This window comes from Liolophura sinensis, chromosome 8, assembly GCF_032854445.1.
Source record: "Liolophura sinensis isolate JHLJ2023 chromosome 8, CUHK_Ljap_v2, whole genome shotgun sequence".
In the NCBI taxonomy this organism is placed as follows: Eukaryota; Metazoa; Mollusca; class Polyplacophora; order Chitonida; family Chitonidae; genus Liolophura; species Liolophura sinensis.
This window is the reverse complement of record NC_088302.1, coordinates 12,420,362-12,446,286: the sequence shown is the minus strand read 5'-3', so window position 1 is coordinate 12,446,286 and position 25,925 is coordinate 12,420,362. Positions and strand designations below refer to the sequence as shown.

The 25,925-nt window shown below is 39.3% G+C and overlaps 2 protein-coding genes across 2 annotated transcripts; both read right to left on the bottom strand.

Moving 5' to 3' along the window:
* Positions 1-1,144: 1,144 nt before the first annotated feature.
* LOC135472189 (coiled-coil domain-containing protein 138-like) lies at positions 1,145-12,244 on the bottom strand. The gene is made up of 14 exons (XM_064751568.1): positions 12,155-12,244; positions 11,577-11,649; positions 10,948-11,151; positions 10,217-10,287; positions 9,755-9,886; positions 9,329-9,448; positions 8,921-8,998; positions 8,411-8,557; positions 7,886-8,029; positions 6,326-6,448; positions 5,483-5,702; positions 4,537-4,661; positions 2,744-2,934; positions 1,145-1,995 (listed from the first exon to the last, which is right to left on the bottom strand). The coding sequence occupies exons 2-14, from the start codon at positions 11,614-11,616 to the stop codon at positions 1,842-1,844; spliced, it is 1,749 nt and encodes a 582-aa protein (XP_064607638.1). The 5' UTR covers positions 11,617-11,649; positions 12,155-12,244; the 3' UTR covers positions 1,145-1,841.
* A 3,408-nt stretch (positions 12,245-15,652) lies between these two features.
* LOC135473198 (acid-sensing ion channel 1-like) lies at positions 15,653-23,451 on the bottom strand. The gene is made up of 8 exons (XM_064753040.1): positions 23,330-23,451; positions 19,949-20,507; positions 19,049-19,147; positions 18,114-18,294; positions 17,303-17,359; positions 16,874-17,018; positions 16,139-16,230; positions 15,653-15,810 (listed from the first exon to the last, which is right to left on the bottom strand). The coding sequence occupies exons 1-8, from the start codon at positions 23,449-23,451 to the stop codon at positions 15,653-15,655; spliced, it is 1,413 nt and encodes a 470-aa protein (XP_064609110.1).
* Between the last annotated feature and the right edge of the window lie 2,474 nt (positions 23,452-25,925).

Sequence of the window (25,925 nt, the reverse complement as noted above, 5' to 3'; positions counted from 1 at the left end):
TGATTGGTGTTTTACGCCGTACTCAAGAACAGTTCACTTGTACGACCTCAGCCGGCATTATCGTGTGAAGAACCGGACACAGCCCGGGAACAACCCACGACCGTCCCGAGACTACCGACACACCTTTCCACGTCCGACCGGAGATGCAGCCAGCATGATCTGGTCGAATTTACCGCGACCACATTGGTGAGAGGCTGGCAGGTCATGGCGTCCGGCTGTCACGCTGACCACCTCGGCCTCGGGTGCCCCCCTCTTCAAAACAAATAGGAATAGGATTGAACTTACGTTTCGTGTAATATGGCTATTGAAATGCAAGCTAGTATGCGGTCACGAACCACTCACGCCAAGTTCACTGTAAGTCCCTAGTCAACTCATTTAACCTCATCTTATCCTCCCGTCGCTTTGTGTTCAGAACTGGGAAGTGTAAACCTTGGATCGACATGTATGTGGTTGTCACTTCAAACGTTTCAGAAACGGCTGCGCTAGAAGATTCCATGCGTTTGACTAATGTCTCATAGTCCCAATGAAAACAAATGCATCAGGGGAGGCAACACCGCGCCGTAGTGCGCCTAACTTAATTCCCTTGAAACTGCCCATTGAATGCAGCACATATTCGTTTAACCTGGAACTAACATAACTATTATATTAGTCACAGGTTTAACCAAATTAAGACGGCAAATGGGCTACGCATTTTCTGTTTGCGGCTTGGATATAGGAAACACTTCTGCTATTATCGGCAACAGCTATCTTCTTCGTGTTTTTTTTGTTTTGTTTTGTTTTGTTTTGTTTTTTTAACTTTTATGAGGACGGTCACGTTAATGGATGTAGTAAAGAGGAGTAAGAGGGGTATCATTCTACTCTAGATTTAGCCTATGCATGGAAGTTGCTCATTTAAGACAAGTTCGGCCATCGTAAAATCAACCACATCAGTTTCTTTATTTGTTACCGGGTAAATGTGTTCACTGGTGTTCAAGAGCGTGCTTATGACTTCTTCACAAACTGATAGCACAGATTAAAGGATGAGCAACAAAAGCCTGGAAAGCTATATATAGGTATCAGTCTATACCACACTTATATATGTACACAGCAAATATATACTGCATACCAGAATATCCAAGAGAAATACAAGAAACAGCATCTCTACTTCAGAATTGATAATTTACTATTCTTGCTTCAAGCCAATAAATTTTTGGACAAGTGACACATATTTATTTCTGCAAAAATCGCTAACCTTTCCACTGGGAATTATGCATGAAATTTACATAAAAACAAGAAATGTAATTTATCACAAAAAGGTCATTTATTGCTACATTGTACCTGTGTGAAAATAAAGTCCCTGTCTGGAATGTACCACATGCACAGTGAAGCACAATCGTAACAGGAAGTTTCCTTGACAAGGAAAGTTTGAGAAAGTTTAGCATGCCACCTTCACCCAATCAGCACTAGCTGGACAATGACAAGTGGCTGTATAGTGTCCCCTCTTGTCTGTAGAAGCTGTAGACCGGATATTAAAGCTCCACATGTCTTATTCCACACTGTCACATGCACCTTGGCAGTGTCTTCGCAAGTGGGACTCCCTAGCATGGCTTCTGCTCTTGGAAAACCTCTCCGCTCTGTAACCTCTTCTGTGTGCCTGCTTGCCAGCTGTCTTAGAAACCTAAGGGTGACCCTCCAAATTCCTTATTCTAGACTGTAGCACCCACTTCTACAGCATCCCTGCTTGTCCAGTAAGGCTTAAGAAGCTATGCTGAGTCCCTCTGTTGTAGTCCACACTGACATCTTTGTCGGGTCCCCACTTTTCTTGTAACGGCTAAATAAGCCGAGAGGGACAAATCATGCCCTTAGCGAGCCCCTGCTGTTTTAGTCTGCACACCCAGGTTAAACAGAATAGATTTGAGGTTCATGGAGAGGAAGGCACTATCATTGGCTGCTCCTCTCAACAGCTCCTGGATAACACTGATTATCGTGTACACCTCAAAGTACTTTTTGTTGGGCCTGCAAAAATAGTGCAAAAGGGTAAAGGTCAACCTCTTTCCGTATGTACTGACATAAAGCACTGGTGTTGGTTGACTGAGGACAATATATTAAAATTCTGCATAAAAACCAAGCTTCTCACAACCACATTTTCCAAATTTTTTTTTTAACTTTATGTTAAGTCAGCTTTAAAACTTTTTACTTTTTTGATTTAGGTCTTTAACGTCATACCCCAGAACATCTGATTTCTTTGGCGAATGACAGGTTTATTGCTGGAGCCATCCCAGGCTGATTGAGTAAATCATCCGTTACGTAATTGACAAATCTTCCTGACTTAAAGCTGATCCAGCGTTATCTGGATTTGAACCTGCAGCCTTACATGTCAGGTGAAAATTGAGTCAGTATAGGCCCCAGGTAATAAATATTGTCATGTGTCTTTTGCACAACATCTGACTATTTTACTCTTCTTCATCATCTAAGTTAATAATTTCAAAGCTTTGTTCAGCTTTGTTCAGAAGTCCAGTGCACTAGTTTGACTTCATATGCAATGATATAACAAGTTTTATTTGTGATTTATATCACAACAGCCTTTTGTATTATCACATCATCCCACAATGTTTGCAGTGTCACAAAATAACATCAAATGGATCGGTCACCATTTATTGAAAAAGTTTATGCCATGATCTACATACTTTGCCCCACATACCAAAAATTCACACGTCTCGATAAAGTTAAATATAAGCAATGGAAGCCCACTTTGAAGCCTTACTTCATCTTGGAGAGTTTTTGCAGAATAATGCTGATTTTCTCCAGCACCTGAGTGTCCAAGTTTGGAGATCTCAGCGCCATGGCAACCGTCCTGAACCAGTGCTCATTACTACAGCTGTCCAGGAAGTGCTGGAGGAAGGCGGACTCCATGGACATCTGGAGGTAGATGTCCACAGCTGATGACAAAAACGTCTGAAAAAAAACATGTCACGAGGATACAACAAAAACATTCATATAGCATAAAACTTCAGCTTTTGATAATGCAATGCAATCCAATCATGATAAATTGATCGCAAATCACAAGTTCTTCAGTAAGAAAAACAGCTTTACTCTTCATAAGCAACTTAACCTTGACTGGTACATATATACACAGAGATACACGTACAAGTAAAAAGTGACTACAACATTATAAAGATTTCAGCATAAGACACCAAAATACATGTACTCTTAAGGACACTTTCATTTAGCATATACTACGTATTCTCTAACTTACTATCATACTAGTTTGTTTGTTAGCTTGGGGTGTAACACTATTTTCAACATCATTTCAACTCTATAACAATGGTGTTGATCCACAGTATAGTTGTATCCATAGTTCTTACCCCCATCGAATGTCATGCCAAAGACACCAGACATGATGTCCCACTCAATCACATTATACCGGTTCTTACATATATATTTGGTTGGCTATACTCTGTCTACCCCCTTAAGCCATGTTTAACACCATAAGAGGATGTACACAAGATGATGGTGACAATTAGAAGAGTTTTAGACGTGAATCAACTTGGGATGGAATCCACTGGCAAGATGGGAAAGACTCCACCATTCTAAAGCTGTTATTAGCATATATAAAAGGATGTAAATTCCGACTGTGACTCATCGGTCTTGCTTATTGAAGCAATATATTACATGTAAGCACCTTCAGGGTTTCACAGAAATCATAATTTTATCAGTTTATTTATTTATATATTTATTTGATTGCCTTGTGTACTGGCCTGAGATGATGGGCATGGCCTGGTAATACAGGAACAGGTGCTTACCTTCTGTACTGGCCTGAGATGACGGGCATGGCCTGGTAATACAGGAACAGGTGCTTACCTTCTGTACTGGCCTGAGATGATGGGCATGGCCTGGTAATACAGGAACAGGTGCTTACCTTCTGTACTGGCCTGAGATGATGGGCATGGCCTGGTAATACAGGAACAGGTGCTTACCTTCTGTACTGGCCTGAGATGACGGGCATGGCCTGGTAATACAGGAACAGGTGCTTACCTTCTGTACTGGCCTGAGATGATGGGCATGGCCTGGTAATACAGGAACAGGTGCTTACCTTCTGTACTGGCCTGAGATGATGGGCATGGCCTGGTAATACAGGAACAGGTGCTTACCTTCTGTACTGGCCTGAGATGATGGGCATGGCCTGGTAATACAGGAACAGGTCATAACCTTGTGTACTGGCCTGAGATGATGGGCATGGCCTGGTAATACAGGAACAGGTGCTTACCTTCTGTACTGGCCTGAGATGATGGGCATGGCCTGGTAATACAGGAACAGGTCATAACCTTGTGTACTGGCCTGAGATGATGGGCATGGCCTGGTAATACAGGAACAGGTGCTTACCTTCTGTACTGGCCTGAGATGATGGGCATGGCCTGGTAATACAGGAACACGTCATAACCTTGTGTACTGGCCTGAGATGATGGGCACAGCCTGGTAATACAAGAACAGGTTCTTACCTTCTGTACTGGCCTGAGATGATGGGCATGGCCTGGTAATACAGGAACAGTTCCTTACCTTGTGTACTGGCCGGAGATACGGCAAGATGATGGGAGTGGCCTGGTAATACAGGAACAGGTCCTTACATGTGTTAGACTTGAGGTCATTTCTCAGGCAGTCAAACACATGAGCGAGGACATCGGCTGGCAACAAATACATTTATTTATCAGTCAAATGCATGTATCACTTATGTCCATTAACTTGACTGACTGGCATCATGTCATTCCTAAGAATATTTCACTCATACGACTGCAATGAGGTTCATGGAAGGAAAAAACCAGTCTTCATGATAAACACAATGTTTCAGCTCAGTCAGTGGAAGATGGATCCTAACACATTACAATAGTGGTCAAAATCTATTAGCTGGAAGTCAGACAGTCTAAACTGTTTTAATAGCAAGACTGTTGCTTTACCATAACTCCTTAGCTAGTTTCAGCGAAACTTAATGTTGTTCAACAGCTGTTAAGTATGGAGTCATAAAATTTGAGGGAAGCACAAAAGCTAAGAAAAAATGCATAAAACGAGAATAATTCAGATAATATAGCTCTCCCTCAAAACACACTTCATTACAGCATACAACTCGACATAACATGCTCACAAATGTGATGTTTTACACATCTGTATTCTTTCAAAAGTTTCAGGGAAATACATGTAACCATTCAGATTTTGTATCTTCTTTACACTCAGAAACTTGGTTGTCAAGTTATGATTCAACAAAAGACATGATGCTATCCTGATCTGGCTTACAATTATCATCCAGCATCACACATCAAGTGTCCATTCCTACATAATATATGCGACAGGCTATCGGTGGCTAAAAAATCGTAAACTGCCTATCACATGGTAGGTAGGAAAATTGGAAATAAATGAAGAATGAAAATCAATGAAGTTGATTGAATCTGTAACAGATACTCATAAAATAAATTAGGCATGTAACAGAAAATGTTCATACACATGCACTTACCTTGTGATAGTGTTTTCAGTATGATCAAGGAGGAGAGAAATCTTGTGTGGAGATCTGTGCTCTTGAAAAAGTATGTTTCCCTGGATTTATCTCCCCTGTCACCTCTGCCAGGAGACACTGGGGTTGTCACGGGGACCGTTTTGTCCTCCTCCTGGAATCTGACAACCCTGGGTTTGTACAGCTCCTCTCCCAGCCGACGCAAAGTGGACGTCAAACCAGTCTTTTGAGAACAGAAACATTTCAGTTCAGTATTAGTGGTACGAACACAACACATGTGATGAACTTTGGACAAGTGAACACAGTGTATCTCTAAAAAATCATTTGAAGTATTTTGGAAACTAAATGTAAATGCTGATTATTAAGGTTCAATATTTAAGTTAATAAAGCAGAAAGTTATTTAAAAAAAAAAAAACACTTACTTACAAAATCTGGAGTGTATTTGCTATCTTGAGATTACTTATTTGTATTCAAGATGCTCATGTCATGACATAACATAAACGAACTGCAGTTCGTAATGAAACATTACATTCCATAAATCCTGTTGATTCAGGCATACTCAATTTCAGCTATTCAAACTGTATATCATCTAAAGTTTGAAATGTCAAAATACACTTTCAGAAGCATATAAAGGCCTTCAAATGATGCTTTTGATGTCAATACTTTGGTTTTCCACATACAAAATTAATCAAACTTCACCAAAAAAAAAATTAAAAGTGATACATTGGGCAAATAAATGAGAATGAAGCAAAATGTGTCACTTGACAAATGTTTAAATTTTCAGAAAAATACAGTACTTCCATGTATTTTCACATACAGCTATGATGAATTTGATACTTTCATTACCTGTGGCGTCTTTGACTGTTCTAAATTCAACAAGGACCAATAAATAAACTGCAAACAAGGGAGGTAAATCCTGTTGTGACTGCCTGGAAACTCCCTTATCACCTCACCCAGACAAGGAAGGATCTGTAACACGGAGATTCGGAGATTCAGAAAAATCAGTGAATGGGCCTCCTTGGCCAAGTGGTTAATGTGTTACTGCAGTAAAACGCTTCACACCAAAGCAATTGTTCAAGTCCAGCTCACACTGGCTTACTCTTTGGTTGTAATGTGTGTGGGGGAAGTATGCAACCACCCTGTGGATTGTCATCGGTTTTGTGCTACTATAACTTTGCCTGTCGTCGTATAAGTGAAATATTCTTGGGTCTGGCGCAAATCATCAATCTAATGAAAAAACGAATAAATCATTGAAAACTGCATGAAAATGTGAAAAACCTATTTAGCTATTTGAAGTCTGTCAAAATATCAACTTTCCATTAAATAAAGTGGTTGTGCAGAGAACGGTTACACCTAAAGAGGTTGCACATCAGGTTTGTTATAAATACTTGCCATAATATATATTACTGCCTACATTACACTAAAGCTCAGCTAACCAGAGAAAACATTATAGACATTTGAAATCCAACACTATACACCACATCTCTCAACAAACTAAAAACTCTCCAGGAGTGGGGTGGACTGCTCTATGACTACCTGTCACAGGTGAAGGTCCCTACTCCCTACCACAGAACTGTGTACATCCCACCTTACAGAGCAATCACATAGAACACCTTCAGACACTTGCTATGTATGAGGTCTGAGGCAGGTAGACTCTCCACGGGCCTTGTGGGCTGCTCTATGACTACCTGTCACAGGTGAAGGTCCACCACTCTGTCCCTACCACAGAAATGTGTACAACTCACCTTACAAAGCAATCACATAGAACACCTTCAGACACTTGCTATGTATGAGGTCTGAGTCAGGTAGACTCTCCACGGGCCTTGTGGGCTGCTCTATGACTACCTGTCACAGGTGAAGGTCCACCACTCTGTCCCTACCACAGAACTGTGTACAACCCACCTTACAGAGCAATCACATAGAACTCACCTTCAGACACTTGCTATGTATGAGGTCTGAGGCAGGTAGACTCTCCACGGGCCTTGTGGGCTGCTCTATGACTACCTGTCACACGTGAAGGTCCACCAATCTGTCCCTACCACAGAACTGTGTACAACTCACCTTACAGAGCAATCACATAGACCTCCCCTTCAGACACTTGCTATGTATGAGGTCTGAGGCAGGTAGACTCTCCACGGGCCTTGTGGGCTGCCCTACGACTACCTGTCACAGGTGAAGGTCCACCACTCTGTCCCTACCACAGAACTGTGTACAACTCACCTTACAGAGCAATCACATAGAACTCACCTTCAGACACTTGCTATGTATGAGGTCTGAGGCAGGTAGACTCTCCACAGGCCTTGTGGGCTGCTCTATGACTACCTGTCACAGGTGAAGGTCCACCACTCTGTTCCTACCACAGAACTGTGTACAACTCACCTTACAGAGCAATCACATAGAACTCACCTTTAGACACTTGCTGTGTATGAGAGTTGAGGCAGGTAGGCTCTCCAGTGGCTGGGTCGGCTGCTCTGTAACTACCTGTCGTAGGTGAAGGTCTGCCACCCAGTCTAGTAACACACCTAGGATTTCATAAACTCCACTGCCCACCTGCACATAAAACCAATTCACTCTTTTCACACAATTCTAATTAAAGGGGTTCTTAAGAGCATGTATCATGGCCACAGTACACATATCTGGTTTTATTTATTTATTTATTTATTTATTTGATTGGTGTTTTAGGCCGTACTTAATATTTCACTAGTACGACGGCGGCCAGCATTATAATGGGAGGAAACCAGGCAGAGCCTGGGGAAACCCACGACCACCTGCAGGTTGATCTGGTTTTAAAATGGAAAAAAATATATATAAATGAAATGCACTATGAAAAAAGTCTTTGCTCAAAATTATTTAGAAATTGAATCACTTCAACAGAAATTAGGGAACATTTATACAAATTAAAGAACAAGAAAACCATAGTTCTAAACCAACCTTGGGCTTGCTGGCTTTTGCACACTGCCCATCTTTCTGTTTTTGTTGCTTCCCTTGTTTGTCATCAGGATAGCCTGTAGAGGGTGCTGAACCAGGATTACTTAAATGCTGTGTCTGAGGTTGTCTTTGGCTGACCTCTTGCCTCCTCTGAAATATGACATAATTACACAATGTACATATGTGAAACAGAAATCAGGCACAAACGTGATGAAATATCTATCAAATTGCCCAAATTCTATCTCTTCCCTATTTTACAAAATTTTTTAGAGTCAAGAAAACAAGACAGGAGCTTAATAATTGTGCCCACTTAATAAATTAACAGAGTGACTGCTTGTTGATGAACCATGTACTCTAGAACAGACCACTCATATGATGATGGTCAGTTTCATGGGTGAAGAAAAATGGAGTGCCCAGAATAGAATACTGGTCTGGGACATGTAATTGACACACTTTCCCATATGTGACACAAAGATTTTCAACATTTTTCACAAGCAAAAACATCCTCCTCACCTGCAGGTTAGTGAGCCTTGATTGTAGGCTAATGGACTGTTTCTCCAGCTTCTCATGCTGGATCTGTAATGTCTGCAGCTGTGATAGAAGACAGAAAAGCAACAGAGAATGTACAGATATAAAAAAATAACATCATCATAAAAACAGACAGACAGAAGCACAGGCATGCATAGAATAAACAAATAAAAAAGCAGAAAAACAAAACAACTGAACAATTACTTCAAAGAATTACATAAAAGTGTACAATCAGAATCCTTAAGCAAAGAATGTAAAACAGTACTAAAAATAATTCAACATTTCAATGAAGACTTACACAAAAATGATAACGACATTATTGAAATATTTCAATGCTGTCTTACAAAACAACTCAATGAAATTATTGAACGCTAGTGTCAGGGTTAACTTTACCTCTTTTCTTAAAGTGTCATTGGCTAGTTTCAAGGTTTCAAAATTCTCCTTCAGTCGTTTGTTCTCTTTTCCTTTTTCACGCAACTGTTGCTCCAGATCTGAAATCTCCTTGCGATGTTTCTTGAAAGAGGAAAGATAAAACTAAGAAGGGAAAAGATGTGTATACACTGTGCAAACACATGTACATGAATAATCAATGTATTTTCCCACAACTTCTCTTCTGAAAATACTTTTTTCTTCCAGTCAAGTTATAAATAGGATACAACATGAAAAAATTGATCAGGCTTTTCTGGCACATTATAGATATCATGTACCAGTTGCATAAATATGACAAAAATTAAGAAAAGAGTCAAAAATGCCTAACTAATATTTTAACGGTTGACTTGTACACAACAATGCTTGCTCCAGAACAACCACATAGCCTACCTCCCCTGTCTCCCTCCAGCGCTGCCGAATTTCAAAGTCCGTAATCGTCTGAATACTATTCTGAGAAATCGTTGCAAGTCTCTCACGTTCCTTGACAGCTTGTTCACGTTCTCGCAGTATTTTGTTTTCTTCCTTAAAAATATTGTCATTTTTATTTTATACACCAGTCAGTGCAGGCCAATTGAAATGCTCAGTTATAAATGTATGGCGGACTCAAATGGAATAATTTGTCATAGATTTCAAAAGTAACACACCTTCTTTGTATACTAACATTTCCACATAATAAGACAAATTGGCATGTATATATATCTTACAACAAATCAAATGGAGTACAGCATAGAAATCATTGCAATAATCTCCCAAGCCAAGTCATAATCCTTATCAAATATACGTGACATTTTGAGGGCAAAAGCTTGGCCAGTGTCAAGGTGCCCAGACTAAATACAGATGTCTTATAATTACCTTCAGCTTATTACTTATCACCTGCAGCTCCTTGTATATATCTCGTATTTCTGCACGAGTCAATGTCGGGACTGTCAATACAATCAATGAAGTAGTTTAAAGCAAAGGCATTCAATTTTTCTGACAACAGGCCCAAAATTACAATATCTGCCACTGTTTGTTGCGGCTAAAACTCAATTTTGTCAGTGCATACAGACTTTCTTATCTGATATCAGTTTAACAATTCATCTGCAAGAATCCAATCAAATTGTTTTCTATTGTTTTAGAGGAGCCAAAATAATTACCTCTCACAAAATATCAGCCTCTTCAAAGAGCTTGTTACCTTACAAAATTGGTAATAAAGTTCCTATAAATTGATGGTACTAGTTTGATATTTACTCAGAGGCAATAATTAGAACATTTATTTATTTATTTATTTGATTGGTGTTTTACGCCGTACTCAATATTTCACTTATACGACGGCGGCCAGCATTATGGTGGGAAACCCACGACCATCCGCAGGTTGCTGGCAAACCTTCCCACGTACGACCGGAGAGGAAGCGTGAGCTGGACTTGGAACTCACAGCAACCGCATTGGAGAGAGACTCCTGGGACATTACGCTGCGCTAGCGCGCTAACCAACTGAGCCACGGAGGCCCCAAAACTTAGAACAATTCTTGAAAAGCAGAGGAAATTTGATTTGATTAACAAATATGAATTTTTCGAGATGAAGTATTCCGACACCATCTTACCTGCTTCATCATCAGATTTATCTGACAGCTCAGAGCTTGAACTGTAAGTCGTTGCCCCAATCTGTACATGTTTTAACTTCTGCCTCTGTTTTTCTCTGTGTCTGTCCACCTGCAGGTCCAGTGAGGGCAGGTCATCTGACTCCAGCAGGTAGCCATACTGCTTCTGCCCTGCTGGTACACTTTCTATAGGGGTAACAGTCGAGTCTGCAAATAAAAACAGGTGATTCAGTAACAGTGTAAAGCAATATTTACAGCCATTTTAGTACCATAAAATGTTCAGGCTCCCAAGCTTAATAAAGCTGTATTAAAACTTCTGTCTTAAGTCCATACTGGAACCAGCACGGCTGGTAGCCAGAGCTAGATCCCATCATGCCATATAGATCTATCTCATCAACCAAGGCTAAGGCTTCTTACTATTATTATAAACAGATTTAACCAGACTTTGAAATCAGAATGTCTCACACTTTTCTCCTAGATTCCCAATTATCTTTCCTATGTTAATTTTGTCGGAATAGGGTGCCTCAAAGGCATTGAGAGGACCCTCTACTCTCTTCCCTGGCTAAACCTATGCTGACGGCTATTACTGCTGTTAAATGAAGTGCCCTGTCACAGAATACAACTGTTCTTACCAATGTCACTTTGTGCCTCCTCTGGATCCAAGAAATACATATCTGTATCTATTCTTCGTGTAAACTGTTAAACCTACAACACAAGGTACAGATAAAGTTGGAGTGAGGACAAACTCCTCATTGTGATAAGGTCTTGGATTATTTCAAGCTGATACATGTAACTACTTCAGCAAAGCATGCAACAAACCAACGTAATGAAGAATAAATCTGGAGCTGAGATACTTTATTAATGGGTTAACCTTGTCTTCACATGTTGTTGTTGAATTTGTTGACAAGCTGGAAGAAGACTTACACAGTATGCTAGTGTGCATCACGCGTTGTTTGCGATATATGCAAATAGGGTCACTCTAAAGGCAAATACGGCGAGATCACAATCATAAAGGCATGAGCATAAATTTAGGAATATGCCATTACGCAGTCCTACATTCGGCTTAAAATTTGCTTTAGTCAAACAACAACAACGTTGTCAAACGTGTTCAGACATGTGCTAAACACAACAGCTTTGTATATGCTAGTAATAACAAAAAGAAAATTGTTATGCACATATTTTTTCAAGTGCAGAAAGATGTCAATCTCACATTCGTTGATCTGTTTCAAATCGTCACTCAAAATCTTTCTTTCATCAAATATCTCCAACTTTACTCCAAGTCGCCATTTTAAATTTGGAGCCATAGAGTGTCATGTGGGTTGTTGCAAAATTCCAGTTGTCGAAAATTAACGAAATATTTTATCCAGTGGTTTTGGAAGAACTCAACTTGGAGGCTGGTGAAACTCAGCTAAGTTACAGAATGGAGTAGTCTCTTAAGTGAGTTGGATGGCCATGTTTCCTAGATCAAGCTATACTTATGTTAATTACATGAGTGCGTGGTTGCATGACATATCATCACAAGTGGACTCATCGAATCTGCAAGTGTTATTTACTTCGTTTATATCGTCATTTCTTATTTGTTATTTACATCGGCCCACACACAGAGACAGTTTTATTTTTTTAACACAGAATTCTAAGTCGATCTTAACAGTAAAATGAGCCAATGAAAAAGTCAAAATTAAGACGAAAAAAAAAATTAAAAATACTTTCATGATGAGTAGACCTACCAGTAAATTGATGTTGAATATAGGGCCAGGTGATTCAGTTCATATCTCTACTTATTCCTCAGTCAGAATCCTTTTTATTACGTATACTTGTAGTCTGTAGATAGACAACATTAGGTAGACCTATCTTTATAAAGTTGTAAAAACCTGAATAGTCATAAATGAATGTTACATCCATAAATTGTTAATAAAAACGGAAGTTAGGAAGTTTGAAAAGCCATTGAAAAATTGTCAATAAAAACGTAAGTTAGGAAGTTTGAAAAGCCATTGAAAAGTCATCATGTTCTTCCGAAACCTTATTCCCGCGTCTACAAAAGCTAGCATGTTCGACAGATTCGTAGGCTCCCCAACAAAGCTTGAGCATGCTGCGCTGTATAAATCTATTGTAATTATAATAGTTATAATTTGTTGAGTTACAAATGATATTTACACGTTCACCACAAGTAAATACATGCCGATATTAATTCACACATTAATATGTACAGCCTATGTAGGCTACATGTAAGTGGAGGCGCCTCAGTGGCCGAGTTAACAGCGTGCTTTCCCGGGCTCTGCCCGGTTTCCTCCCACCATAATGCTGTCCGCCGTCGTATAAGTGATATATTATTGAGTAGGCCTCCCGGCACGGCGTTAAACACCAGTGAAATAAATTAATAAATATATGTACATGTGTTGCCCGGCCTTGTCTGTTCCTGAAACATCTCATGGTTTACGCCGGCCACCCCGGTTTCCTCCAGTCACAAAACTTGCCCCGATGGTCTAAGTAAAATATTTTTTAGAATGGCGTTAAAGAAAAAACAAATAAATAAAAATCAGGCCCTTAATTGACAAATTAGATCGGCCACATGTTCGAATGCAGTGCTGTAGCAAGATGTTTGTCAGCTATTTGGCGGAGGTCGCGGTGTTTCACTCCGGTTTCCTCTGCTATAAATCTGACCGTCGTCATGTATTTATTTATTTATTTATTTGATTGGTGTTTTACGCCGTACTCAAGAATATTTCACTTATACGACGGCGGCCAGTATTATGGTGGGAGGAAACCGGGGTCGTCATATAAGTGATACATTCTTGAACACGACGTTAAAACACCAATCAGATAGATAAATAATGACCAAATATAGTTTCCAGTTGTGGCAAGCTGAAGCACTCTCGCTAGTTCGCTTTACCTGTATCTGTGCCAAATTGCATATCATGCCGAGTCCAGCTGTTTTGGCCAGTGTGAATACAGTTAATTGACAGAAGTGTAGCTTTGGCCAATATGTATATAGTTAATTGACAGAAGTGTAACTTTGGTCATTATGTATATAGTTAATTGACGGAAGTGTAGTTTTGGCCAGTGTGTATATAGTTAATTGGCAGAAGTGTAGTTTTGGCCAGTGTATATAGTTAATGGACAGAAGTGTAGTTTTGGAAAGTGTATATAGTTAATTGACAGATGCATGAAAAGGTACTACAAATAAAAGAGTATGGTTTTAAGGAAAATGGAGAGAGCTAAACTAAAAAAAAACATTTTTTTCACTTGTCAGGCATATTTTATATTTCATAATCTCTGTTATACATATTTTCAGTCAATGATCGGAAATATTCGGAAATGATGTCATTCGATGAACGCGGGACCAAAACTTAGCGCCCCCAATTAGGGCTCTCTCCCAACAAAGTTGTTTTGACAGCTGTCACCGTTGACGTCACCACCGCAGACTACTTAATTCCCGTTAAAGAAAAGCTCAGAGAAAAGCTGTGGAACGTTTTTGTACTTTTATATGTTAGGCCACATCATATACTGAGTTTTAAGGAGTAAAAACAAAACATTCATGTATAATTTAAGTCCCTCTGCGATCGGTCGTCCGTCACCGTCGCATAAACTATTGCATATATTAATCTGGATAGACCATGCGTTATAAACCAAGACGTAAAACCACTCTGATGACTGTTTCAGTTTCCAACCTTTATTTAGGGTCGCAGTTGTTAAAAAAGATTTTACGACAGAAAGTTAATGGCTAATGGATTGCAGAGAGTAGAACAATATACATGTAGGTTAAATACTTGGTGTATAATATGATCTGATGTATGTAGATATAATCGGAATGACAACGAACATTCAATTAATTTTCAGGAGAAAAAATCCAAAACACTCGAAACAATGGTCATTTAGTAGACCTATAATCACAGTAGCGTATATACAATTTTATGACCACCGCAGGCATTCACATCTATAGCGTCTTTCTCAAAGAAACCGACAAGTAAAGCAGCGGTTCTAATGCACATAGAGCTAGCTCGGCCCCATAATAATACGAAATAGTCCATTGGCTTATATCAGTGGGGTTGTCTGGTACCCGACGAAAGGCGGTGGTATACCCGTATTCTGTAACGGTTTCTCCACAGAGGAAATAGGGACATACACTTAGAGTGCGGTTTTGAACCCCAGAACCAATAAACAGACTAAGTTATGCGACTTTTCGAGATCTTATGATATTAGACTTTACCTTTTAGTTTTTATGGGGGGTGGGAGTGAGGGCTACAACTGTAAGGGCTATCTTGGATTTTCCAAATATTTTCGAGTAGACACACATATATAGCGCATTGTATGCTTTGGGTTACACGTCGTACGGGCACTTAACAATTCTTCAGTTATATAGCAACGAGGAGTTACTAAGTGTGTGTACTTATACTGTGTCTTCTTGAGGTAGGGCGAGGCCATGGCAACCCACTGCTGCCGCCACTAAAGTATCTTTCAGAATAATTTAGACCATCAGATCCCCGGGAAATTATTTCCAGAACAACTTATATCATGAGATTCGGAGGGAGCCACTAAAAATAGCTTTGACGGTGAGATTCATGGAAAGTTACATTCCAAGATCCTGTCACAAGATCGGCACCACTATAAGATCGTTTGAGACCGCAACAAGTGTAGGGGATTATTGAGATATACAAAGCATATCTCTAGCGATGAAACCATATTCTTGATCAAATAACTGAATGATCAGTTATTTCTCTGGGCGCAAAGTTTCCACACGGGTACCAGTAAAAGGACGTTTCAACTTGTGAATGATGACCAGTAGATGTAGGAGGAAGAATTCCACCAGTTCCGTCGCTGTCAGGACACTGGCACCAAGAAACAAACCCATTTGTCCACCCAGATTGGCTGAAAAATAAAACAAGATTAATCGCAATCAATAACATTCCAAAACGCACCCAAGCTTAAGAACAGAACGAACACCATGCTCAACAAGAATAGGTGGAATAAAATAAACGTCATACTCACAAAGAGCTACTTGTAGCAGCTAACATTGCAAAGTCCAAGCTTAACTTATTCATTTAAAAAAAAATTCTTAAAAATTTATGTGGCCTTTTAAATAACTTTTGATAATTAACTGAAAGTTAGTGCAAATGTTAGAAACGTTATTGCAAATCTCTTAGAAATACCAAGCGATATGCTGGGATTTTCTCGTGTGCAATGTTGATCCATTTACCCAGAATTCCTTCCAGTGTGTACTCCGGCACCTGTTCAGTATGGTCAAACTCCATTTCCTGGTAGAACAGTCTCAGTTCTAAAAAGTTATTCCTGATGAAAGAACAAAAATTAGGAATCTTCACTCTAACACAGACCTATCTGTATACTGTTTTTGTAAACTTTTCATCTGACCAGTCCTCAATTCGGGAATGTGGGCCCAATATATACGACATAAACTGTGGAGAACACAGTACATGTATCTCTAGATATGACTCCACGCTGATCAAATTCATTCCTTAGTATACATGAATATTAACGCGGGGTCATATTTATCAGACGTCATAAAAATTTGTATATTGATTCTTTACTGCAAAACAATGTGCTAACGACATTGCGAGTCCTTTTCTGTGCTATGTTTGGTGTTTTAAGGCCTTGCAATTTATGATTTAAGTTGTTTGATAATTACGGGTCCCGAGATGTCCTGAGGCTATGTTTAACGATAAGTATACGAATGTGTGTTTCGACGCCTAGATCCATAACATGAGCTGAGATCGCTCTGTTTAATCTGAAACTTGTCGGATGTTTGGCCTTTAAAAAGAGAATATGCCGACGATTAGATGTCTTACGAGCGATAAATTTGCTATTAGAAAGGTACATCATTAACACATTGCCAGGTCATATGCCTTCAAAAAGATCCAACGAGAAGACCTTTCTCAGTTGGTCATTTTATCTACTGAATATGACGGTTGTGTACCTGATGTCTGTGTGCAGTTTCCAGTAGTTCTGAACACCATCCGCTGGGAAATAAGCCATTGATAGTTGGGTTTTGTAGCTCTTCACAACACATGGTTTAGGACAATTACAACTTTGTTTGTACTTGGGATCTAAGAAGAATGCCTCTGAAACAAAAAGAGCATAAGTTTAATCATTAACTTCTATTTGATCACTTCTTTCGTATTAGAAGCGATTCCCTTTTTATTGAATATAATGTTTCCTTTGATGATTTTGTTGCTGCATTTCAAACCTTGTTGAAATGTTTCCAAATGTAGAACCCTTGTACATACAGACGATAGAGACACTGATGAAAAATTAATTACACCAAGGGACAGCTTTTTTTCATGAATATTGTTCGGAAAAGTCAAGTCATCATTAAATCAACAATGCATTCTATTACTAAACAAACCGTTTGCTGGAATTGCGCATTCCTTTGCCACTTTCAGAGTGCACACGCTTACATTTCCTGAAAGAAAGATTTGTGTTCATTAATACAGACAGAGTATGATAGTATTGAAAAAGACGCTATTTAGAGTACTTTCTGTTTTATAAACTTAACTTATCTACCCAACAATACATTTATATACTTACATTAAATACAAAAAGATATATTGATAGTGACGTCCACGTAACCAGATCCAAATACAGAAACCAAAATACGTGAAACTGTCTGAAACAATGAAGAGTCGCGGTTTCCTCTAAACATTAAACTTGACCACCATCATATAAGTAAAATTATTGATTACGGCGTTAAAAACTAATCAATTCCAAATTTTGAAGGCATATTTGTTATTTTGTAATCACAATGTGCGATTATGCACATTTTCCGTCAGCAGTCGGGATTGACGTTATTAATGACGCCAGAGACGAATGAATCTGGTTCAAAATAGAAAGAAGCTAGGGTGTAGGGCCAATATATATACTCCTCTCTTCCACTGGTCCTCTCTTAATATCTGTTTTGACAGTGTTCAAGATGTGTCGTCCCTGTTCAGCTGATAAACCATCCGGCTGACTGCTGAGATCTGATAAAGCCTTATACAGTCAACGTCATTTTTACTCCTAACCTTAAGATTGTGAAGCTTTCTTGTACCGATACACATACATGTATGATAAAAATTAAGAATAGAATGTAATAAAAAAAACATCACGTTTCACGAATTCTTTAAGGCATAATTGACTACGAATATGGCTACACTAGCAGCTACACCGTAACACAATACCTGGCAAATCGAAAGTTCTGCATCCACATTTTTGAACCATGACTTCCGCTTTACATTCCATCAGACAGGCGAACTGGCTGTATGTCGTGTAGTACTGCAGCGGGTTTTCAAACTCCGCAAGATGACTTTCCACGCAGTAGCCATCCGTGAAAGCCTTATAGGGTTTGGGCAAGTACGTGTTCTGAAAACACATATGGGGTATGGAAACAAAAAGCAGAATTAATTGGTGTCACTCATCAAAATTGTGTGTAGAGAATATTTCAGTTTCAGTAAATGGGAATGAAGTTTATATGGAAAGCAGATTGACAGAATTCTAGTCCAAGAGAAGATGACAATCTTCATGTTTATCTAATCAGATATCTAATCTACATGGGGAAATTCTGAACACTGTTGGTTTCCATCAAAAGTACATGTACGGAGTAACTGCAACGGAGTTCTTAACAACACTGGTTTCTTTCAAAATGATGACTGCTTCGGGGGCCTAATGTTGAGCATTCGTCTCCAAGGTGGGAGACCTGGGATGAAACACGATTATGGTCGTACCAGAGACTTTAAAACTTGTTTGGTACTCGCTTGGCACTCAACATTGAGAAGTTAGAGCACGGAAACAGGAATGGTTGGCACGGTGTCAGTATAGTGTGACTGGGTAGGGTGTCAATTGTGGTGTTTCCGGCATGATATACTTTGGCCACATGGACACTGGCCACATGGACACTTTGGCCACTTGGGCACCTTGGCCACATGGACACTATGGCTTGCTCTTCCAGAAGAAGACACAGTATATTTACACACTCAAGCGTTCATTGATTGATTGATTGATGGCTTGCTCTTCCAGAAGAAGACACAGTATATTTACACACTCAAGCGTTCATTGATTGATTGATTGATTGATTGATTCATCCATTCATTCATTCAAAATTACATGTGCAAAGTACCGTCTGATGGCGCATGGATATGTAACTGGTATACCCTGGCGGTATTGTGAAGCCAAGAGACATTACATCGGGCTCTTCGTGCGGATCATGTAGAACTACCTAAAAAGAAGCAGAAACAAATGTGTTGTAGAAAACACTAGCAACGGTGTTATATTTCGTATCATTATAATTAACACGACATCGAGTTCTACAATCGCACGCCATCGTTATAGTGGAATACGCGCTACGCGGTCTGTCAGCAACCTGAGGATGGTCGTGGGTTTCCCACGGGCTGTGCCCGGTTTCCTCCCACTATAATGCTGGCCGCTGTCATATAAGTGAAATATTCTTGAGTACGGCGTAAAAACACCGATCAAATAAATAAATAAATAAATAAATAAATAAATAAATCGCTACGCCAGAAGTCAAAGTTGTGCTCAATTGTCCTCCAAAAAAGAAAAAATGAAATATGTGGAAATATTATACAAGGCTTGTAAGAAAATATGTTAAAAACGCAGTGGGGGGCCTCCGTGGCTCCGTTGGTTAGCGGGCTAGCGAAGAGTAATGGTCCATGAGCCTCTCACCAATGTGGTCTCTGTGAGTTCAAGCCCAGCTCATGCCGGCTTCCTCTCCAGCCGTAAGTGGGAAGGTCTGTCAGCAACCTGCGGATGGTCGTGGGTTTCTCCCGGGCTCTGCCAGGCTTCCTCCCACCATAATGCTGGCCGCCGTCGTATAAGTGAAATATTCTTGAGTATGGCGTAAAAAAACAATCAAATAAGTAAATAAATAAATAGAAACGCAGAGGAAATACTTTGCCCATCTATGCATTTTTACGGCTCCTTTATAGCTATACAATTACCGGACCTAATTTGAAATAATCAAAATGTAAAATAGTTCACATAACCTTGCCGGATTTGTTACCTTGACACCGGCAGCCATGTTGAATTTGCCGTAGTAATAGCTGTCCTGTTCGACGTTCAGGGCGACAACGAGCCCGGCTAAGCTCCCCGTGATCTGTGATTTAAGGACCTCTCGCCCGTTTCCCTGAGTCAGGTCGTTAAAGGTGTAGCAGACTCCGTTAGGTGTGATCCTCTCTGTAAAATATTCGCTAGCGTTGATCACTCCCCCTCGCCAATAAGCAAGGAATATCATAGTTTCGAGTCTGTTGGCAACATTCCTCATGAAATCCTCGTCCATTTTCCAAGTGCTGTAGAACGGGTCGCTCCAGTTTATAGGCTGGGAAATTATCCCCAGATGTCCCGTGTCATAGAGATAGTTGCGCAGTTTTTCGTCAGGAGAGAAATACTTGGTGTTGATGCCGTTGGTGTTGCAGATGGTAACTGCGGGAAAGTCCAAGACGGTTGCCTCGCCGATGGAGTATTTGGTTAGGATAGGGCGAGACCAGAATAAAACCATCTGAGCGCAGAGCATGTATATCAACGTGGCTCCCATGCCCACTACAGCTATCGCCCAGAATAACCTATAAACAGGGAAACGGCAATACAATTTGACTTAATTTACTCTTCTACTAATTACAGAATCAAACAGTATGAGACATTCAAATTTTGAAAAAAAAAATACACACAGACACAGAATTTCACAGAGCTTGCCTGTGTCACCTGGTGTTTCTCTTTGTTATTTCGCCACACCTAGCTGTAGAGAGTATAAGATATGCGACTGCTAACGACAAGACACACGAAGTCTATAGGTTCAATCCCGGCCTTATTCAGGTGTCTTGAAGACAGACTTTCGATGGGCCTTGCTGTGAGCGACAGGCCGTTGCGGAGCCTTGCGTTTATTGATGGCCAATGAGGTGTATATGCAGGCCGGTACGTCGCACGTGGGAAAGGTTGCCAGTAAATTCCTTCACCCATAAAAATGACCGTCATAAAAGTGAAAAATTCTTATGTATAACAACTATCAATAAGTCAATGCCTATTATAAGGCTAGTTGTGGAATACCTGGTCCGCGAACAGGTTCAACAGATATTATAATCTGCGACCGATCCTCTTCTACTGAACTCTTAATCACTTCGGGTTCAATCGTTTTAGACAGGAATTATCCAATTTCCCCACACTCTTATTATCAACTCACACTGGTGACTATGATTGATGACGTTGAAGATTACTGCTTAAGTATCGCGTTAAGCACCAATCAAAAAAATTAAATAAATTCATCAGTTATAATTTAGCTTGATTATTAACTGTGATTTAGTTATTGGATTTATGCAAATGACTATGATTAAATTACGTTACTCAGTACTTTTAATCAGCTTTATTAAGGTCATGCCCATTTGATGAAACGTCGTTATAAGAAGCAGACTCTATAGATATAATTTCAATGTGATAAAACACAGAGTATTCGCTCACAGTTTGTTATATATCATTAGAAAATTACATTGACAGTTTAGGAAATAATTTGACTTGGAGACTGTACTGAACCGTATAAACAAACGCCCGGTTGTTCAAAATTGTCTTAAGACTTAATATCACATTTAACTTTAAGTCAAGTGTTAAATTTGTAAAATTTTTGCCCGTTTTGAAACGTCGTTATAGGAAGCAGACTCTATAGATATAATTTCAATGTGATAAAACACAGAGTATTCGCTCACAGTTTGTTATATATCATTAGAAAATTACATTGACAGTTTAGGAAATAATTTGACTTGGAGACTGTACTGAACCGTATAAACAAACGCCCGGTTGTTCAAAATTGTCTTAAGACTTAATATCACATTTAACTTTAAGTCAAGTGTTAAATTTGTAAAATTTTTGCCCCCAAATAACAGTCGTCTGCCTTTATACTTTGCTTTCAAATAACTGCAATGGCTGCTTAGTTTCACTAAAATTATAATTATATAATATGAGATAATACCAATGTTAGCTAATATACTTTCGAACAAACCGGTCCAGTTGTTTATCTGGCTGAGATCTGCCTTGTTGTAAAGCTTTGGTGAATATTTTCTTTTACTGCCAGGAATTTAAGCTCTTGAAGCTGAATTGCAGGCTATACCATCCTTTGTCTATCCTTCGACGTTTGCATACATGGATATGCATGGCCAGTAAGGAGATAACGTGTGACCACTTTATAAAATATTTAAATGTAATCTTTGTTGGCTAAATGCTAAAACATTGGTTCATTCTTACTAACTAAGACACTTCATACAGACTTCGTGTACAAAGAACCCTAACGACAAGATGCTGTTTGAAAAGGGTACGGTATGCAAAATGCAAATAGATACTGTTACAAACTAAACCGAAGCTTGGTAACAACATAGCTGACATTGTATATGTAGTTAACCAGAGAATAGGTGTCTTTGTTACGGGAGTAGTAGAGTTTGACAAACAATATCCAAAATCAATCACTCCATGTTTTGTAACATCGATCGCTCTTTGGTAAGTTTACTTGTCCACGTGTCATTTATTGACAACTGTTATCTTACGCAGACATTTAGAAAAAATATATGATGATTTTTTGTCTTTATCAAAATCAGAATCAATCATTTGTTAAATATGGAGGGGAAGACGATACGACAACTAACATTGTTAGTTTGGGTGGAGCTGTAAAGCTGGTTATCTCTGAGCATTAGCACGAACTAACGATATGGCGAGGTTTGGATATCTGGCAGTAAATCGACGTATATAGATTGTGGCGAATACTTGAGAACACTCGGCAAAGCCTTAATTAGGCAAAGCACCTGTCACTACATTTTCCAAGAAACTGTCTTCTTAATACTCGTTTATCAAAAATAATCTATTGACGTTTACAGATCTCGAAAATGCATACAGATGTATGACATAAGACGGATATAGCTGACATAAAGGAATCAATAGGACTAAGACAAAACAAAGTTTAATACAAACTTCGCCCCATTTCAAATTCTGAAATCCTGCAAAGATTACATGACTTGTTTTCGTAACTTTTTCTGGACTCATCTGTTTCTATAACTTAAAAATTATATCGAAACGATACACAAAGCGATTAATATGACTACATTCATTTGGTTTCACTTAGAAACTTCGCAGTGAGTAAGTTCCCTTTTTTCGCCAGGAAAGTATCCTCCCTGTATAGCCGCTGATTTCTTGTAATTTCGCCGACGTATAGGCCTAACTGGAAAGTCCTGACTATGCGAGGCGTTCCAAGCTTTCTGCTTATATTAACGAAAATTAAAACGATATAGTTGTACTCGTAGCTTGGTAACGATTCATACCAAGCAAAAAGCTAACTCAAACCGTGCACCCTGATGAAAGAAAAAAAAACACTTTTGTTACAACCTTCAAATGATCTTTAGTATATATTTACCTGCGAATGATGTATCCCTCTGCGGTGACGTATTTCAACCCGTGCATAGAAGTATCTTGGGTGAAGGCCTTTATTGACAGGCCATTATTTCCATCGGTCTGACCAGATTTGTTATCCGCCATTTCACAAACCGTAGACACTTAATTGGGTATTAACAGATATTAGTACACATCGGTGTCTTCAAAGAGGCTGGATTTAAGGATGACTCCATGGACTGTTCTGAGGAAGATTCAAGCGAAGCGCCTAATATATAGACTAGTGTATGTTTATGTCATTTGCGCATCGAAAGACGCTTAGCGCCAATAATATCTCTTGCAAGAAGTATATATTTAGTGTGGATTGTTTGAACCGATATTGACACCACTGATACAGCAAACAACTCCAGGATTCTTAAGGCTCTGTAAAGTCAATATAGGCAACTGGAATCGATTAGCTGCTGAAAACCCCATGTACACAGTGCTTAGGTTCTAACCACTACTCCAGTTTTCTAGTATACCATTGGCCGATTGAGTTGCCTGTATGGTTTTATTATATCATGACCTATATGCGCCGTGTTAAGACACTACGCTTGGTAACACGTGCATGTCAAATGCTTTCTCCTGCTAAATTTCGATTTACATCTCGATTTTCAGACACTAGGGTAATGCGCTCTCCAGTATGAAGAAAGCATTGTTCAAATACTCTACATCAGAACATATAGTCAATTATGATTTACGGGTTCAAGAATTTCTGCGCGATGTATTTATTGAATTTATTGACAGTCTCAATGTTAAGCAAGTGTCAGTGAAACTATACCTGTTCTTATTCTAACTGAATAGCATATAAGAACAATAGGTCTCACTTATCAGTACTGGTTCTGAAAAACGGACAACAGCATATCTAAACTAGAAAACTGGAAACAGACATTCGTGTACCAGTCGTCCACAAATAAGGACGTTCCAGGTCAATAATCGCAAGTCCACTTCCCAAAACGACCTTCCATGTCAATAATCGCAAGTCCACTTCTCAAAACGACATATAACACAAACATCCTAAGTACAAAAATATCATGGGATCATGCATAGAGAAGCAGTCAACAGTTTGCAATAATGCCTGAGAGACGCAAGGTATGTTCTAGTGAAAATCAGTATTCAAATCGTGTACCATGCTAGAATATAAAATGAGATGTAATTCACCACGATGAATATAGAAGGCTTTCCGACAGCGGAAACATCCGTAAACAGTCCCCACAACTAAATGGACAATATTCTGCATTTGAGTCGTATCTAACAAAGGTGAATAATAATTCAAAAAAATGCCCCAATCTGAATCAAGGTCAAAATGTAAAGCCAGGGCAAATTTTCTTGTACAAAATACTTGTTTGTCTTCTTCACAGCATCTAGCAATGGTGAAGAATCGTATAAAAAATCCTAGATCCGCATCACCACCAAAATGAAATGGATTTGTTGTCGGTGCTATTGCACATTCTGTCCATTATTTGGTGGTGATGTCCCTGAATGTGCGAAATATGATAGTCTTCTCATAGTCAGATAAGTTAGTAAAAGGCCGGTGAACCATGTCTATAGTCCCGTGTTTATATTTGTACGCCTGGGGTTTTAACCCCTACCTGTAACAGTTTTTCAGTCATATGACAACGAGGAGTGTGTGTACATGTACTGTGTCTTCTTGTGGCAGGGCGGGTCAATGCCGCCAAAGTGCTGCCTCCACTGAAGCATCACGCCGAAGACACAAGACATGACACCCCAGCCAGTCACATTATACTGACACAGGCCCGTCCTATTTCCTTGCCCCCAACCCCACCGTGCAACAAGTACCATTTTCAAACCTCTAACTGTTTTGTCACCGAAGCGGTAAAGTATGGTTAGTCCTGCCTGGCAAGATAAATTACTGTGGAATGTATCGATCTTTCAGTGTATATTCGTTTAGCCTCCAGTTTGTAATCGAAATGGTTTATCCCCTTTATCGTTTCCGCTGATTTGCATTATTTAGGTAATTTCACGATTTGACTGAAATACTGTCAATGTTATTTTTGGGTAAACAACTGTGTCTCCATGAAGATGTGCACGTTAACTTCATATGGAAACCGGCTGACAGATGTAGGCCTACATGTATAACTGAATGTCATATTTTGCCTAGATACTATTTGGCACTCATATTCATCCTTTGTCGAAAAAAAAAATACAGCTTCTATGTTTAAAAAAAGGTTTCCTATATCCATCATCTGTAAATGATGTTCTGTAAATTGTTATTAACACGTTTCCATCTCTTGACTGGTATTTAAATGTGCGCGTGGAGTTCTTATTACTCCTTAAGATTTTGAAAAAAAAATATACAGACTTTTGAATCATTGAGTGAAAATGATAATGTCAAAACCAATATATACGGTGAAGTACACAAATTTACTGTATTTCCTATAGACATATCAAAATCTGAATGCAACAGTATGAGAAAGATGATCGCTCCCACTCCCACTCCTTCAAATAATATAGTGGACATTTTAAAAAAGAACAAATGAAACTCATCAACATCACACAAATCACACAGACCAGTTCGATACCGGCTGGTTCTAAAAAGGTACAGTCTGGGTTTAAAATGC